The 17914-nt window shown below is 36.9% G+C and overlaps 1 protein-coding gene across 3 annotated transcripts in view; it reads left to right on the top strand.

Annotated features, from left to right (window-relative positions):
* Positions 1–17914, top strand: part of TRHDE (thyrotropin releasing hormone degrading enzyme) — a 211220-nt gene that overhangs the window by 84505 nt on the left and 108801 nt on the right. For all 3 annotated transcript variants that reach the window (XM_086884350.1, XM_086884349.1, XM_086884348.1), the window contains exons 5-6: positions 1278–1391; positions 13042–13179. In XM_086884350.1, the coding sequence (XP_086740476.1) occupies positions 1278–1391; positions 13042–13179 (252 nt within the window). The remainder of the gene's footprint in view (positions 1–1277; positions 1392–13041; positions 13180–17914) is intronic.

The following is a 17914-nucleotide window of genomic DNA, read 5'->3' as shown; positions in this document are numbered from 1 at the left end:
GATTTTTATAAAGAAAAATCTGGCAGATAATGTTACTTAAACAAAGTTTTGGTATTTATTTGGCAGAAGAGAGACTACAGAGAGTATGAAATAGGTTTTCATAATCATTTTGATGTTCCTGTTCTTACCACTGGTGTAACATTATTCAGGTTACGCACTACAATAATTTAAATAGTCACTTAAACAGGGTCATCTATCAGCAGATGAGCATATGATGTTTGATTTCCTGTGAATTCTTGTCCTCATCTGTTTTCCAGTGATCATCCCAGCTCTGTGTAAAATCCCCCTGACACCTACATGTCCTGTACTGTGAGACTTGTGTCTGTTGAGGTCTTAGTGAGCAGAGTATGTAATGGTTGTGTTCTTGCCTTGCCCTCAGCTCAGACCTTTCTCCTCTTTTCAGCTGATGATCTTCATTTATTTGTAGGGTTTATGGAGTTTAGTTATCCTTCAGATTTCTGTCCTTCTTGCTAGATTAGATTGAAGTCAGTGTGGATGTTGAAGAATCATGTGGAGGAAATGGGAAAGGCAGGCAGCTCGAGTGAGTTCCTTTGCATATACACAGGTGGGCTGTGCCGATTCAGATACCTCTGCTTTTGGCTGCTGTTTGCAAAGGCTGCAGATGTCCTATAAATCAAGTATGAAATTTCCTAGACCTTTGTGGGAAGCTCACATACTCTACTATCTTCTCTAAATGGCATCAACTACCTGCTTGTAGGCATCTGAGTCCTACCCACGGAGAGCTGGCATTATTGTGTAAAGCTGCTTTCTTTAAGAAACTTGCCAAGGAGAGGAGCATCAGTAGTATTGTAAATCTTAGTGGGCAGAGAGTGGGGAGAAAGAAATGCTAAAATTCAGGTCTGGGGTGGAGAATGTGTTCTCATTCCCACATATATGTTTTTCAATATTCACACTATGCATCATGAAGTTTCAGTGTAATGGATCAGATTACTTGAATTATAGAAGCCTTTTTCTGTCCAGTGTGTATGTTAGTTTGTTAAACCTAGGTGAGCATCTACTTCAGAGAACTAAAGCTGACACTATGAATACTGTCCTCAATGCTTTTTTTTTTCTAATGTTTTACTTCATTAACTAGTGCATCTTGTAATGTTGAATTAATTAGATAAGGAAAAATACAGTTAGTGAGTTTCAGTGCATGCTAAATACTACTGTTTTATCAATATATGTGAAAAATGTGTTTGTCTAGGTGAAATATATGAAAATATGATTTCCTAAAGGTTGTTAAAGTTGTTAACTTGAACTTCTTGTTTTTCCAGTGGTTTGGTGACCTTGTGACTCCAGTTTGGTGGGAGGATGTGTGGTTGAAGGAAGGTTTTGCTCACTATTTTGAATTTGTTGGGACAGACTACCTCTATCCGGGGTGGAACATGGTAAGTCAGTTCTATTTTGTTAATGTGGAGACTCCACAGAAAAGCTGCTTTGCCGTTAGACTTCCAGCTTCCCTAGACAGGGACTGCTGAAAAATACCAAATGATGCATGCAAGTATCAGATGTCGAATGAACCAAAATCACTAGGTGTGAAATAATTTGACAGCATTCCAAAAGTGTAATCTGCAATTTATTGCAAGAGAAATAATGTCATGTCTATCATAACCCAGCATTGAAATAACTACTGTCTCTCTGCTTAGAAATATTTTGGATTAAAGCAGTTGTGATTTAACATGGACTGTTCTTTAAAACATTGAGAACACTGAATTTTATTCAGGAGATAAATTAGAAATAAATGTTTAGCTAAAACATTCTGTAAAACTGAACATATTTTTTCTTACAGTATTCTGTTCTCCTCTTCCTAAATATACTCTTTTTATCTTCCTGGTATTGTTTAGATATCTAGAGTAAATGCTAAATTAACATGGGTTGCATAATTTGAAAATTTAAGTTTTGGTATGGTTTCTAGCTGTACATAATTGGACATGCTTTTTCAACCAGTGAGCAAATACTGGAGCTCTCTGAGGGAACTGGGAATTCCATGCTGGGACATTATTTTGGAGTCCTTCTGTTATATCATATTGTACCTAGACAGGTCCCATTTTGTATGAATTGCTATAGTCTAGCTATATTATATTTATAAGAAAAATAAGAGACATGAGACCTCAGTAGAAGGAAATCATTATAAAACTATAGGTTAAGGGTTCCTGTTGAGATTTTATTGTCCTTTGGAGGAATGTTTATATTTGCTAACCTTTTGTGCTTATATATGTTTAATTATGTGGTAAAATATTTATTATAGATCATGATTGTCTGACAGAGATATTGGGGCTTGGATATTTTGTGTAAACTCTTAAAAACTAATGTCTGATTTTTTTTTCCATTTCTGTGTGCTTTCCTGAGTATAATTACCCCATTAACATTTGTGTGCCATAAAATAAAGATGCTATGATTATGATTTAAAGCTAATTTTTAAAAATTAGTTGTATACAGGTTACTCTTGAGATAGTTATACTTCTTGTGAAATTTGAATTCTTTGTAGTATTTTAATTTTTTCTTTCAGGTGTCAATTTTTGTTTATAATTGCATTATGAAAAGGAAAACAAATCTTTATTTGAACTGACAACTGTCTTGCATAGGTAGGCTTGTTGGGTTTGCCTGGCTTTGGCTGTATTAAAACTGATTCTATTCATCTTTATAAAGAGCACAACCTGAATTACAATGTAATGATTCTAATTATGAATGCAATGAAATCTGGCAGGCCTTTGTGATTTTAGAATAGTGAAGTGTCATAGATGACAACATTTATACACTGAATTTTATCTTCAAATCATCAGTCATTTATTCTTCACATAATCAGTCTAACAAATTCAGAATAACTTTGCTTTAGAAGTCATTTGGAATATAGTATATTTGCTTGAAATTTCTGTGGAATGAATATAATGTTCACTGTTATGCAAATAACATGCCCATCATGTGAAATCTTGGCATCTTAGCAGAATACAAGCAAAAAGAGTGGATTGAACAAGGGATGGCAGTTAAACTGAAAAATCAGAAATGTGCTGCATAAATTAGAATTAACTACAGTAATATTGCTGTGCCTGAAAAAGTATTAATCTGTCAAGTTTTTTCTTAAAAAGAAGAAAGACATAGACTGCTCATAAGGCTTTGGATATCTTTGGCCTTTGATACAAAAATGACCATATTGACATATGTAAGTGATGAGAAAATGAGATGAAACTCACAATGGGTTAAACATGCTTAATTCTTTTGCACACTACAGTAGGAATCAACACTGTCATGTTTCAGCATGTTTATTACATGGATTGTTGGATGAGAAAGCAAAAGCTACAGTTACTGAAATTTGGCTTGCTGGTAATTTTGTTATTGTTATAAGGTGCATTTGGTGTTTGAACATACTGACTGAAATTTGTAAACTTGAAAAAATTAAAGTGATCGTGCATAAAAAGAGAAACTTTTCCAAGAAACTTACCATTTTTCAGAAGAGAAAGGATGAAGTACAAGTTGTGAAAACAAGAACTACAAACCTTATTTTCTGTCATGATGGTCAAACAGTGTAATATTCCAGCATACTGGTTGGTGTTTTGTCAGTAGTAATTCTTACCTGTGAATTATAAGAAAAAAAAAAGTATGCCACAGCTCTTTGTGTCAGGAAAATAGTGATAAACCAAAATTCTCTTTATGTCTAAGGAGTTGGGAAAGTTAGGTAGCTAACTTCTTTCCCTCATAGTTCTGCAATGTTAACCTTGAAGGTTTGCTCAAGAAGCCCATGGATTAAAGCATCAAAATCAGCTTATTTTTCGCTTACTGAAGGCTTTTTGTCTCATCCTTTTTTGGATAAATGTAGAAGCAGAAGACTGGTTGTCCATTCCAGAAAAAAGACTTTTATTTGGAAATGCAACTTGGGCAATATGAGTACATCTGAAAAAATGAGATCTGTGCACAGCTTCCTCACTAAGTTGTTGGATATTTATAGGCTACAGGCACATTAGTTTTCACCATTAAGGCTTATAAACCACTAAGGTTTTGATTCAACTTGTCTGTCCTTTAACAGAGCTGACATTTTTCTGTGTCCATCTTACCTGGCATTCACAGCCTTGCTATGGCTGAGTCCAAGACTCTTGAGAAGAGCTGTCTGTTAGGCATGTTCACACTATTAATACTTTAACCAACAGCACCAAGTTTGACACAAAACAGGGATCCATGATTTTTGTCTGAAACTAATTTCTTGGCTTTTTCTTCTTTTCTAGGTTATTTAACTTTTTTAAATATTTATTCCCCCTGCCATTTTTAATTTTATCAGTTTTCCTTCAATACTCCTTATAGACTTTTACAGCAGGAAAGATGAGCAGATAACAATGCCAACTGCCATGGAGCTGCAACACTTTATTGAGCATTCCAGCGTGTCTGGAATTTCTTGTGCTGTCCAGAAGGCGTTTACTGTCATACTTCATCATGCTTGCATAATCTTAATGAAAAAGGAAATCCAGTCCTATTAAAGCTTTGCTATCCTTATGTCCTGGATCCTCTGGCTGGGGTCATTTGGTCTGTTCAGCCAAAGCAGTTCTGGAGGAGAGCAGACTGAGGGGGGACCTCATGGCAGTCTACAACTTCCTCCTGAGGGCAAGAGGAGGGGCCCACACTGAGCTCTTTGTGATTCCCAGTAGTGACCTGAGGGAATGGCTTCAGGTTGTGTCAGGGGAGGTTCAGGTTGAATATTAGGAAAAGGTTCCTCGCCAAGGGTGGTTGGGCACTGGACCAGGCTCTCCAGGGAAGTGGTCACAGCACCAAGCCTGTCTGAGTTGAAGCAGTGTTTGGACAATGCTCTTGGGTCCATGGAGATTTGTAATGATAGTCCTGTCCAGGGCCAGGAATTGGACTCAATGATCATTGTGGATTCCTTCCAACTCAGTTTATTCTGTGATTAAAATACTGGGTGAAAAACTGAATGAAGAGGCATTCTGATGGAGGTGTCTGTTATCCATTGCAGTTAATGTGAAATACATCAGAACTTGCCCAAGGTAGGGAATGAAGTTTTTCTGGTTTTAAAACAGAAAGATGAGCTTTCTGTGCTGAGATCCTTAATGGTTAACCCACTGTCTTAATATCTTTCTTCAAAGCTAAGTCGCTTCAGATTAAAGCTAGAAATTCTCATTTCCTTCCTTTAGCTAAGAAAATAAGTCCCAGCATCTTACTTTTTACTTGTGAAGGTGAAGCTACATTTAATTTTGCAGGGAAGCTCTCTCATATACAGTGATTAGACACCTGCCATGGGAAGGAATTCATGATTCTTCCCATTTCAGCCTCTTTCCTTGCCTGTCCCACAAATTAAGAGTTTTTTTGAAATTCTTGTTCTGAAATGCCTCACATTCTTACTGCTAGATCTAATTTTTAAAGGTCTGGGAAGTTTAAACAGTTGTTTCTGTGTTGTCAGGATGATTTTAAAAAGAAAGCTGTCTTAACAAAGTGTTCCTCTGAGATCAGAGAATTTCACTTGATCATGTGTGCTCAGAATAATCATCTGCATGTGAATTTCCTGGCTGTTGCTATTTCATGACTTAGAAAAAGGTGAGATTTCTGTATTAGAGGCTTACCATATGGTTGTCTCTCCATGCTATCAAAAAGTAGCCACAGCTGGGTGTGAGTTCGTGAGCTGTAAGATCTTATGTCTGATACAAGGTAATCTCACCTCTGTGGAAGGGGCCTTTGCTGGTTTTAGGATCAGAGAAAAGAGAAAATTACAGTGGAACTCCATGCTGGTAATTTCCACTTCAGAGCTCTGTCTTTTCTCATCTGCTGTGCTCACCTTTCTCCTTTCAGAGGCCTGTTTGCAGCTGTATATTCCATCTTCCTCTTGTCTTGTTTCTCTCATATCCTGAAGTCCTTTGCATGTGGCTTTGTAAAGGAATTCAGCTGAGGCTTGCAGATCCAGGAATTTATTGGCTGATCTTTTCCGTCCTTATTTTCTGGTAGAAGGAACCATTATGTTTGTCCTTGAATGTCTAGATTTTGAGGACTATGACAGCAGGAATTACTGGCATGTAATTTGCCCTTACATCCATCAAATGAGCATCAAATACTTCAGCAGTCAGTACCTGGCTTGGTGCTGAGAAAGCATTTCACAGAGCCCAGCTGCCTTCTCCCTTTTCTTTATTATATAACAGTTAGCTTTGCTGACAACTTTATTGGCTGAGTCAAGGTGTAGCACATCAGCAACAGCTTTGAATCCTGTCTTCTTGATCCATTAATGCCTTGGAATAGGATTTGCCACTATTTATTTGCTTACTGCTTTTCATAATTAAGGATGGTCATATCTGCCAGAATTTTTCTTAGTATTAGATAAAAAACTTTGTACCTGTATAGAAGGGTATCTTTCTTCCTTCCGTAAGTGAGCCGTGCTTCCTTTACACTATTAGGTTCCACAGTCTGGACAATCCTGCCATTACTACGGAATAATAATGAGGTTGCATATCAACATGTGTGTGTCCTAATAATTTAGAAATAGATAAATTATCTGGGTTGCCTTTCTCATTGGCTCAGTTGGTATAATTCAGCCACTAGACACACGTCTATCTTTAATGTGCTTTGCCTCACATGCTTCTTTAATGTGTTTGCCTCCATCATTAAAGATTTCTGAGCCGTTGTTTAACTCATAGAAAACCCAGAAAATCATTATAAGTTTTGAAGTAGACTTAAAACATGGACCTTTTTGATTTATTTCATTATTATTTTGGCATTTCAGACCTAAGCTATAGCCTGCTTGATCCTTCTAACCCAACATAAATATCATGCTGGCTCAGCATTGAGGGAGATTCAGCCTCAACTACTTTCATCTTTTCTTTTTTGGTTAAAGGCTCCCCATGCTGGTGTAAAGTAAACCTTTAATTAATACCACATGGAGTGTTTTTCCTCCAGTAACTGCTCAGTGAAGTCAATCCTTGTATGATTTTTTGTTTTAACTCGACTGAGGGGGAAGCTTTCAGTGCAAAATTAACTAGAATCTCATGTATAATTGACTTCGGCAGGAAAAACAAGAGATTGTAAAGGTAAAGGTGCAAGATCTTCTGTTTCCTAATTACTAGCCCTTTTTAAGTGTACCAGGTAAGAAATCCTTATACTGAGTTTTGCTTATAACCAAGAAAAAAAATTCCATTTCCACGTTTCTTCCTAAAGACAGGTTTGCATTTTTTCAATGCTCTGGCAAAGTAGATTAATGTAGGGAATTCTTTATTTTAAGTAGTTAACTCTTAACAGTTAGAGATCAGACAGAAGTGAATATCAACATTTATTCAAGAGATTAAGTAAGGGTTTGGAGAATGTCAGTGTCTTTTCTAGCTTCATGTCATTTTCTGCTCATCTTGAGACAGCAGTTTGAATGACATTATGTTAAGTGCTTTGGAGTCATGTGAGTTCAAACCTTCTGAGTTCAGGGTTTAGATGAAGCTTCAGTTTCAGAAAAAAACTTCAGTCAGCTGGCTGAATTTCACATAATTTTGAATCAGTAGACACTTTCTCTTCAGTAAAGATGAGATAGAAACTTTTGCCTCAAAGTAAGGACTCATTACATGGTTGCCCTGCTGAAATAAAAATATATATTTCATCAGGAAGTATAGTTAATATGGGAAATTCAGTAGAAAAGTTTAGTTGTATTTTTGATTTTGTATTTTCTTAACTGAAAGACTGCTTCTCAAACTTTCAGCAATCCTGAATGTGCTATGACTTAAAATAAAGTTGTGGCAGTGTGCAGTTATTTGGACCACAAACTGGTGAGTAATTTTTGATGTGTCTGCAAAACATTTTTGGTTCCTTCAGGACCTAGGTTGCTGAATCTCATCACTTTCAGGTTGAAGCACAGTATAGGTGTGCAATACCTGAAAAATATTTTCATCTATGGTAACCTCTGACAGTTGTTGCTGGAAGTAGAATCAGTATACCAACCACATCATAAGGCCACTTTTCATTTAAGTATTATTTACTGTTTCTGGAATTGATTTTCCTTTACAGTTTTCCTCTGTGGTGTTTGAATTAGAGGATAAGCTTCATACTTGGTTGCCTAATATTTTAAAATGCCCTGAAGACAAATGCATGAGGAAACCTCTTTGTTCATCTCTTTGCTTAATGATGCTGTTTCAGTGAAGGTAACTACATACATGATGGAAAAACATGTTCTTGGAGAGTAAAATTGGCCTTTTTTGTGAAGTGCTAGTGGTCATTATGTGTTGTTTCCTTTGTTGATGCTCCCTTCTTTTGTACTGCATCATTTTGTGGGCATACATTTGGCATAATGCCTCTGGTGTACAACCAAATCAAAACTATATCTGGTAAACAGAATGCAGAAAGGAAACAGAAGTTGAAGTAGCTGGTGGAATTGCTTAGGAACTCCAAATCAGCTATCCATCTGCTTGGCAATGTAAGGAGGTGGTTATAGAAAAGGTGGAAAAAGAATAGAAAGATACAGAAAAGTGGAAAAGAAAATACATATCCAGTTCTCCTTCCCAGTACTTAAACTTGCTGGTCTTCCTTAACTATGAACTCCTAGGACATCTACCTTGTTTTGTAACAACAAAAGTTGTGAAAATTTCTCAATAAATTTTGCAAGACAGAAAATGCAGAAAAGAGGGTTATGAAGGTAGATATGGAACTGTGACATATTCACAGCTGATCAATGTAGAACGTGTTGCAGGTCTGCTTCAGCAAATTATACACATAATTGAAGCACACATCAGAGATATAAATTTAAAAAAAAAACAGTTTCTAAATTGCTCAAGGTATTTAAAAAAGATTACTATTGGAAAGTGAGAAAGAAACAGTGTTCTCATTTGCAAGTACTCAGGAGACTTCCTGTGCTATGACAAATTAGGATTTGTAAGCCTGTTTACAGGAAGAACTTGATTTTGGCTCTCAGTGGATCTTTCCTGGCCTTAATGTATTTTACCAAATCTTAGATTTCCTCATGTATTGTGGTTTGTTAAACTTCATCCTGTAATATATTTTGTTAGAACTCTACTGCTAGTCGTGTATATGCTGGTATTCTTTGATTTCAAAATTTGCCCCTATAGTTTTTTCCCTAGGGTGCCCTTTCCATGTAAACCCAATTGTTGTGTCTTGCAAATGCTTGTTCTGTTATGTATGAAAGATCACTTATATTCTTTGTATTCTTGATGGCTAGTAAAGCTCTTGTGGAGACGATATTTTCAGAAAATTTGTCAGGAAAGTCATTTGCAGATTTGCACACCAATGTTAAGCTTTATTCATGTAGATTTCTCAGTCCATAAAGTGTTCAGATGGCTGTCTCAGAACAAAGGCAATGCCTTTAATATTGAGGCCTTTGATCTCTTTTGCGTACTAATTATCAGTTTGGGCTTTCATTATGGTACTTCTTTAATTCCCTTTTTTTTTTTTTTTTCATTTTAGTTCTTTTCCCTGGTATTTCATATTAATTTCTAGAAGTTATTTTTATGTGACTGTCTGTAAGTATTACATATTTTTATACTAACTTTTACATTATACTTCAGTATGATATTGTAAAATCATCAGCAGCAAACCCTCTCCATTACATCATTGTTATCCTGTTATACACAATAAATTTTTCTTGAAGGTAAATGCTTCCGGAAGGTACAGTCTTTTTTGCCAAAAATGTTATTTCACAATTGCTTTCTTTCCATTTAGAGGTAGATTAGTTAAATGTTGTGCACCCTGGTGTAGATTTATACATGAAGAGTGACCACTATCTCTCTTTTTCCCAAGAACAAAGTGAATTTGAGTATTAGCTAAGGAGGAGACAGCACAGAAACAGGACAAGTCTTTCAGGAAAATCTTGTGCAAAACAGAGAAGGTCTTACTGGTGAATCATTTATATGAAGAGACAAATACTTGAATGTAGTGACCACAGATGTTTGGGAATAATCAGAAAATGTAGTTCTTTTAAAGACGTATTCATCTGATAACAGCACTTCAGTCCCTGCACCTGGAAGCATTCTGAAGAGTGAGAGCAACCAGAAATGATTGCCATGTGCTTTATTTTCAACACAGGTCTGATGTCTCAGACTTTGATTATCTATACACATTTCAAGGAAAGCTATGAGGAGAAGAGATGAAGAGCTGGGATTCCAAGTGCACAGTAGGAAGATAGTGAGTTGAGGAGCTTCCTCTTTTTCTTTAAAGTGAGGCACAAATTTGTGTGGAAGCAGCTCTGTCTGTATTTCAGACTGACCTTGTGCTGCTGCGATACCCTTCCTGCTCAGAGCCCTGGCCCTGTGTTAGCATTGCTTTTGCATGTGGCTACTGACACTTTCCAAGCAGGGGTGCAAGGTTCACCTGCACACCTCTTTTCCTCACAGGTGGATCACAGTCTTTGGCTTTTTTTTTGCAGTTGAACTCCCCCAGGGAAGGGTCATCTTGAACAGCATTTTGTCATTGTTTCAATGTGTAGCTGCAAACCTGACACCTATCATGTTACCGGCTTGCTGGTCTCATTAGACACATTCCAAGATTGATTTCCTTTACAATTTCTGTCCTGGGTATTTCTTTACTCCTGTAGGTGTCAGTTAAAACAGATCAATTCCACTGTATGCATTGGGTAAAATAACTAGGGAATAGAAAGCCCTTCTTCCATCAGTCTAAGTAAGCAGCTTGGGCACACGTATTGACCTTTTCCCCTTAATTTGATATTAGGATTTCAAGAGCTGAGGTAGTGTTTCGTCAGCATAATTAAGGCAGTTTTAGTTTCTTTCTGCACTTCTGCTTCTTGCCTCTTCAAGCTTCAGGTCCCTTGTCAAACGGCAGTCTATCTGTCCCTCCCTCGAGTTATATTTGAGTCTCCTTCTCCAGTCTGATCTCAGGGGTTTTATACTAAAGGGAAAGGCTGGGAATGTTATGGAAATCCTTTTAGTTCAATAAATTTAGCTTTATAAGTCAAAAGCCTTCTTAATTCTCACTGTAGGTTTGCATTTTTGGAGGCATACTAACTATTCCATATGTATCCCAGTGTGACAATCCACCGTAAATATTTCAAGGAAGGCTTTTCAGCTGTGCTAACTTGGATGACCAATCATGAATCTGAAGTTCTCCTTTTCAGCTCTTCAGGACATAACCAAAGAAACAAATGGAACACCAAAATGTAGCCTGTTCTTTTTATATGTTTCTTAGTTTTGTTTTTACAGCTGCACTTTATGTTTGCCATGTGCTGATTTTCTTGATTCTGGTTCTGTATTTAAGGAATTAATCCTTAAATCCGGAGTCCTTTCAATGAGTTAATTCCAAGCACAAAATCCATCACACAACTGTTTGTCTTCTGGGATCCAAACCTAAATTTGGAGACAGGTCTGTGTGTTCACATCTGTATGTGTTACATACCATACATTTGATGAAACTGGGGCTTTGTTACTAACAGATAGAGAACGTGAGTGAAGTGTAACCAAAATAACTACAATTTTTACACCTCAGCAGTTTCCCCCTGAGTAGGACTGTCATTATAATTGTTTCTCTACACTTTTTTTCCCATTAAGAAAGGACAGTTACTAACTGCTTATGCCTGAGAAAATTTGGAAATTAACAATGATATGAAAAAGACATTACTTTTTGTTTTACAAACCTTACCTCATGCAGCCAGATGAGAGCACTAAGATTGTGTAGGTAATTGGCTTTCCTGCACCCTGTGTTTTTAATTGCCTGGATATGCAGCCAGCTCAAGGTACATTTCTTGTGCTCTAATGAATTTTAACATAAAGGTTTATTTCTAGGTAGATCAGCATTGGAAAAGCTTTTCAGCTGTCTTATAAAAATAATTTAGAGTAACACATTGATACCAAAGCCTTGCCACCCAATAAATTAAACATAGAATTTATTATGTAATTGTGTGCGTATTTTACCTGAGGACATCAAGGTGGCTTTTATAAAAATGCAGCATCCCCCAGAGTTTCTTTATATCATGGCAGTAGGTTGACATTGATTCAGGAATTGTTATAATTTAGATAAAATTTTGAGTTATGTCATTTCAGGTGAAAAAGCTAATTTAAACCTTACGTAATTTTTAATTCACTCTATGCAATTATTTGTGACTTGAAAAAGCAAGTAAATAAAGCTCTTCTTTCCTGACATGGTGTTTTGGATAAAAGACATCTACATGAATGCAATATGAGGAGTTTTAAGGGCATGTCATTTCTCAGCTGAGAAAACCTCATCTAGTTGTGAACAAATGAGTGCAGCACAATGCATATAGTATACATGAACATTTCATTAATGTTGCTGCCAGAGTAAATAGGGAGCAGTTTTGAAATGCCTCTGTTATCCATATTTATAGAAGGTATTGAAACAAATGCATATGTTGGATATTGTTTGGGCTTGTACCTGCCTCTGATGTAGCTGTGACTTTGGCCATGTCATTTAACTACATGCAACTTTTTTCCCACTTGTGAAAAGAGAAAATGGTTTCCATGATAATGATTTCCTTCTGATGAAAGTTACAAAGTTTGTAGATGGCTCGAGCTCTTGAGGAGGAAGGATTTCTATACTAGAGTTATGAAAGAAGTGCACGTGCTGTGACATTGCTGTGAGCTCTCTTCAGTGTCCTGTCCCACACTGATCTGCTATGTGAACTTGTCACTAAGAGCCAAGTAACTTAAACTTCACCAAATAAAAAAGTACTAATTGTATTTACCCATCTTTGTCAAAAAATTTTTGTACCTGCATAGGCAATGAGCTCGAGGACTTGTAGCAGCTGTTTTTGTGATTGAAGATTTTGCCAGTTTGCCTCTCTCCCCACCCCTTGTAAGTGTGTATGACTAGTCATAATCAGTATTCCAGTCTGCATATATGGATGCATTTTGATTCATTTAATGCTCTTTAATTTCAGTCAAGTTTCATTGCAGTGAAGGATCTCAAATCTGAGTCTATTCCAAATACCTGCTGAAGACTGTAGGAGGTCATGGTTGTTTATGGTTTGCATTCAAAGCAGAAGGTCTAATTTTATTCAACTTGCAGAAGTTGACTGCCTCTGGTAACTGTGCATCATTTCTATATTTCTGTAAGTATGTATTTGTCTGTGATACTACTGTATATGCTGTATTTCAGGAAAAACAGAGATTTCTGACAGATGTCTTACATGAAGTGATGTTGCTGGATGGATTGTCCAGTTCACATCCAGTATCCCAGGAAGTGCAGCAGGCCTCAGACATCGACAGGGTGTTTGACTGGATTGCCTATAAAAAGGTGAGACTAACTAAGCTTATCTATATGATACTGATATGTCAGTAGCTATAAGAAGATTGTGTTCCATCTGTAAAAGAAATACCATTGTAAAACTACATATGGGAAACTCATCTGTGTGGAATGCATTTGGAATATTCTACAGTGATTATAGCCAATTACGTTCAACATATCAAGTGTTAGTAAATGTTATAAATAAACTTGGGAGGCTGTCAGAATTCAGTAAGAAGATTTAGGGCTTTTTATTACTATTTATTTTGTGACAGGGTCTGAACTGTGTTAGATGATTTAAAAAGCAGAAGAATATGTAGTTTTTCTCTTGCTGAAACTCTCTAGAAAACTTAGCAAGGGCTAAATTTAACAGTAAAGTTTTTTCTACGCATGAGAGTTTTTCTGTCAGCTAGTGAAAACTCTGAAGTCATTTGCTGAACATTGAGAGTGGAAAAACTGCCTTCTGGTGTGGTGATGCAATATGTATTAAATTCAAGCCATTTTAAATTTCATTTCAATGATTTGAAAATAAAATTTGACCAGTTTCTGGATTCAACAGCTTCTGTGCAGGAGTGAGAGGTTTCCTCTCCTCCATAACATGATTGGGCTCGCTGTTAGTACATGGCATGAAAGCTGGTGTTTCCCATCATACCACATGCTTATTCTCTGCTACAGACTATGGCATAAGAAACTCTGCCTGGGTATCGTGGCCAAATGTGTTTGCTGTGTGACACAGTGGTTACTGCCTGCAGCCTTCCTGTACCGGAGCTCTCTGATGATGATTCAGTTGCAGGAGTCTTTTGACTATAGCCTTTGTGTCTAATAATCTTTTCTTCTGCATCATTTTCTGCCTAACATCAGACTGTAGCAAGGCAGCATAGAACTGACTTGGTGACTGAATCTCCAGTTTATCCAGGGCTCATTCTGGGCTGAAAAAGAGATGTTATCCTCTCCTGTAGTCATAAGTTATTCCTAGACCACAATAACTTCTCCTTGGTCCTCTTGCATGAAAGGATCATATGCCTTTAAGGATGGGCAAATGAGAGTGTGTGTGTATGTGTGTGTGGGTATATGTGGCCATGTAATATGTACCTATGATGTAATAAAAAACCACAAAATACTTAGGAAAAGATTTTAAAATGCTGAAGTTGTTCAAGAGTCCAAGTAACATTTTCAAAAATCCCTTAGCTGTACTGGAAAGTATTGCTCTAGGTCAATTAAGCTCTAACAGCCAGCAGCTTTTAGCATACTGAATATTCCTGTTGTTTAAATCTTTCAATCTATGCTTTCTGGTCATAGAAACCTTGGTAGGTTCAGGGGCTTATCTCACATGAGTATCTTATCTTCATATTTAAATATAATTCTTTTTCTAATTTATGCAGTAACAGTACTATCTTATAGTTAACTGTAGTACATGACAATTTTATGAACACTCTGCAACCATCAAGTAATTTTCATTTACATTGAAATGACAAATAGGACAATAGGACACATCTGTATACTGATAGCTATTTTATGTAGGCTAATAGGATCAGTCTATTTTTTGTGGAGATTACAGTACAATCTTGGTCTTGTATTTATCTATGTAAATGTTCCTTTTTCAATATAACAGTGGCCATGCCCAGTGGATACAGCAGCATCTCTCCACTTAGCTTCTCTGGTGGCCCATTCTCCTGAGTCTTAGTTGACATTGGATTTGTTCATATCAGGGCATGATCCTGTAAATTTTGAGCCCAGTTACCAGATCTAGCAAACTACCGTAGAGATTGGCAATGGAAGAATTTACTTACACATCTTCATAGGTGAGGAGATTAAAATAACCACTCTTTCACTTATGAAGTCTTTTTATACCTGTCTGGTGGTTTGTTTGTCTGCTATTCTCTGTAGCTGTTTATCTTTTTGGTTTAAGATACAAGCTTAATTGTTTAATAGGAAGCATAGAAGTTTAATTATCAGCATACAAGCTGAATGTTTAATAGGAAGAAGCTTTCCTGACTTACTGTGTAGGTGTTCTTTTCAGTGTTTGTGTACCTTCCTTGAAACACCTGACACTGCTCCTTCTGAGGATAAATTAGAGCAAATGCAACATATCTTGCATCTTACATTGTTTCTTTCCTACAAAATCTTACATGCATGCATGCATTTCTTACACTGAAAATCAGCTATGGAAATAAGCCCATTTATTAGATATTCAGAATAGAACCTATTCCTCTAGCTCTCTAGTGTCTGCCAGTATAAATACTGTGCTGAATAGTATGTCAATAAAATCCAAATTGTAAAATTACACTGAAGGCTTTCACCTGGTCAGGTGTGTGCTCAAGTATTTTCAGGTGCCACAAAGCACTTGTCACACAATGAACCCTGCTGGAGGGAAATTATTACTGGTGTTTCTGGGGTGACTTTTTGGTTGTCTTTGGTTGAGTGACTTTTTAAATTGCTTTAAAATATTAAGCTGTCAGGAATTTTTTTTCTGTCGACTCCACTAAACTTTGGGTCAGGACCATCAGTGAGGACTTTTCTACTGTCTTAAATAAAATATTTTAAACAGTTTACCATTGTGTGGAGTATCTGGATTTTTTTTTCCTTTTAACTTTTTTTTAAAATGTCCATCTTGTGCTCCCTAAGCCCTAGGATTGCTCATGTGATCTCTATTATCTCTTCACAATTTTCTAAATGATATTGAAATGATGAAACTTTCTCCCCTATAGCTTTTGTTCAGTGAAATGAATGTTCAGTCATAGAATGTCATTGTTATTTCATTGTCTTTACTGTCATAAATATGGCATAAATCAGAGACCATGAAAAGACCCATCTCTGCTAGACACTCAGATGTCATTCTGAAGACACGCCTTTTTCTACACATTGCAGAAATGGCCTTTGAAAATGTGCTATTTGATTGCCTCAGAGCTGAATATATTTTTCATTTCCACTTTCTCATCCTTGGTGATTTCATGTGTGAAGAAGTCCATGGCATAAACCCCTGAAGAATGGTATTCAGGTAATCCCACAAGCAGAGTGAAAAAGACACTACAGCCTGGCAGCACACAATGTTTTCCCACTTAAACAGTTGAGGGTAAATTTTGCCTCTTTGAAAAGCATCGTTCTTCAGATAGAAGCATGTCATCCTCCACTAGGGCCACAAATAAGTAGAGAAAAATGAGAAGTCGTGATAGTTCATTAATAAACAGTACTGGTAGATGATTCAAGGCTCTCAAGTTGCATCAGAGAGTGCATATGTCTTCCTAGTGCAGCTGGAAGTGAGATAGTGTCCTCCCACAATGACGGGAAAAGTGGTTATATCCCAAGTGCAGTAGAAAATATAGCCTGTTGAACACAAGAGTAGAACTGAGAATTGTTAAATCAAAGCAAAAAGCGTGACAGCCTTTCCACACCAGAAATAACTGACAGCAGGAATCATAGCCCTAGAGAGCTGCAGCATCAGAGGAGGAGAGAGTGCAGCAAGAATAACATGAGGAGCAACAATCAGCATGGAACAACCGGCTCTGATAAAATGGAGAAACAAGGCAGCTGCATCTCAAAGGGAGCAGCCAGACCCAGAGCAACCTGAGGGAGAGCCATCTCAGACAGAACTAAAGGAGTCATAGCCCTAGATGAGCAGCCACAGCCAGATAAGAGAAGGGATGAAAGGACATGTAGAGAGCCAGATATCTGAAGTAGTTTCTGTCAGCTTGCTGCATCCTTTGAAGTCTGCTGGTTGAAGATTCTGGCAGCAATCAGTGTAGGCAAGACCATTATGATGGAGTGTAGCTATAAAAGTACCCCCAAAAGAATATACCTTGGCAAGTGAAAAACACTAATCAAAACAAGGAAGAGGATGACTGGAATAGGGAATAGTATTCATTTTTTCCCTTCCTGTAAGATAAATTAACCTCAGCAGTGAGATCAGTTACTGGCCTTGATTTTCTAATGCAAACAATTAACTATTTCCTAAACCTTTGTATGTATAATTTCCTTTTCCTTTTTAACTCTATGCCACATCTTTAAAATTTCCTTTTTCTGCTTTCGGTGTCAAGTGATGGAAAGATCTATTTCTGATAATAATAAAGGGAAACCATGCTTCCTATTTTGCCCTCAAAAGCAACATTCGGCATTAGGAGATGTGTTTAACTAAAATTTTACACAAAGGAAAATGCACTTCTTCCTTGCATTCTGGCAAAGGAGAATTTAAGAAATTGAAAGCAGTGGCTTGCTCACCCTTTTGAGTGTAATTCTCTTTGAAAATTTACAGTGTAGCATGTTCTGCAAGAATGTGGAAGAACAGGAGGACTAATGCAATCACTGGAAAGGCTCTCTAAAAACTTCATTATTTTTACTTCTGTTCTTCAGGCACTGGGAAGCACATTCACTTTGAAATAACAAAATAAACCCAAACCAAGACAAAAACCCCAAACCATCACCCCATATTCTGTTCAGGAATAGTAGTTTATAAGAAAGCTAGTTCATGAGTGCAATGAAATTGTGATGATGTGCATCTGTGAAGTGTTGGAAGAGTGAGAGTAGCTCATTAACAATGAAATCAATACTAGATAAATCCTTACAAATTGTAAAACAGGTTTTATTTTTAATTTTCCTTTTAGTTGAATTGATAACATAAAGTGGTACCAGACTGGTTGAAAGTCTTACAATACCATAGAGATAGCTTTGGAACCCACTTATGGTATAAAGGGAGAGCCTTTTGTTCTCCCTAATTTATCAATACTGTTGTCTGTGGGTGCCATTAAGTCCA

Source organism: Cyanistes caeruleus, chromosome 4 (genome assembly GCF_971803275.1).
Source record: "Cyanistes caeruleus chromosome 4, bCyaCae1.hap1.1, whole genome shotgun sequence".
NCBI classification, from domain to species: domain Eukaryota; kingdom Metazoa; phylum Chordata; class Aves; order Passeriformes; family Paridae; genus Cyanistes; species Cyanistes caeruleus.
The sequence above is the reverse complement of the archived record's forward strand: the minus strand, read 5'-3'. Positions and strand labels throughout refer to the sequence as shown.